The sequence below is a fragment of the Pterocles gutturalis genome, unplaced genomic scaffold (genome assembly GCF_000699245.1).
Source record: "Pterocles gutturalis isolate BGI_N339 unplaced genomic scaffold, ASM69924v1 scaffold51429, whole genome shotgun sequence".
Taxonomy (NCBI): Eukaryota; Metazoa; Chordata; class Aves; order Pterocliformes; family Pteroclidae; genus Pterocles; species Pterocles gutturalis.
In genome coordinates, this window is record NW_010130052.1 from 1 (window position 1) to 596 (window position 596).

The following is a 596-nucleotide window of genomic DNA, read 5'->3' on the forward strand; positions in this document are numbered from 1 at the left end:
TAATTCTCTCCCCTATCCTGGGGTGGGGGTTGGGGGGAACTGGGTGAGTGAGCATGTGGTTTGGCCCCCAGCCAAGGGCAAACACATCCCAGGGGAGAAGGGGGATGCTGCATGTAAGCCGTGCTGGTGCTGTTACCTGATTAGCTGTATTGTCCATGTTCATGGCATCTGCTACTCTGTTTTCCAGGAAGCGCCAAGTCTCCTCGAAGTCAGGGGACGAATCCTGCATCATCACCAGTTCGGTGGTATTGTAGATGCCAGTGAGCACAGCCCGACGAGTGTACCAGTTAAACTGCAAGAGCACGAAATGAGACAGAGAGAGAAACATGTGACCTGAATGCAGATCAAGAATGCAGCTCACTACAGCAGACCAGAGAACAGCAAAGGAAAATAGCATACAGACGGCACATTCCTTCCCCACTTAAACTGCGTAACTCCTCTCTGATGCAGTGGGCCACCAGCCAACACTGACATCTGACAGCACAGCTGCTCCCACGGCACCAGACAGAGGTCACAAGTATGGTGTCTAAAACTGCTGAGCAAAATCCCCACCACCTGCTTCTGGTTGCAAGCAGGCACCTGCAGCAGACAGCAGG

At 53.0% G+C, this 596-nt stretch overlaps 1 protein-coding gene across 1 annotated transcript in view; it reads right to left on the bottom strand.

Annotated features, from left to right (window-relative positions):
• Positions 1 to 136: 136 nt before the first annotated feature.
• COQ9 (coenzyme Q9) overlaps positions 137 to 596 on the bottom strand; it is a gene marked incomplete at its 3' end in the record, with an annotated part of 5888 nt that continues 5428 nt past the window's right edge. The window contains exon 7 of the mRNA XM_010080082.1: positions 137 to 292. Coding sequence (XP_010078384.1) covers positions 137 to 292 — 156 coding nt within the window. The remainder of the gene's footprint in view (positions 293 to 596) is intronic.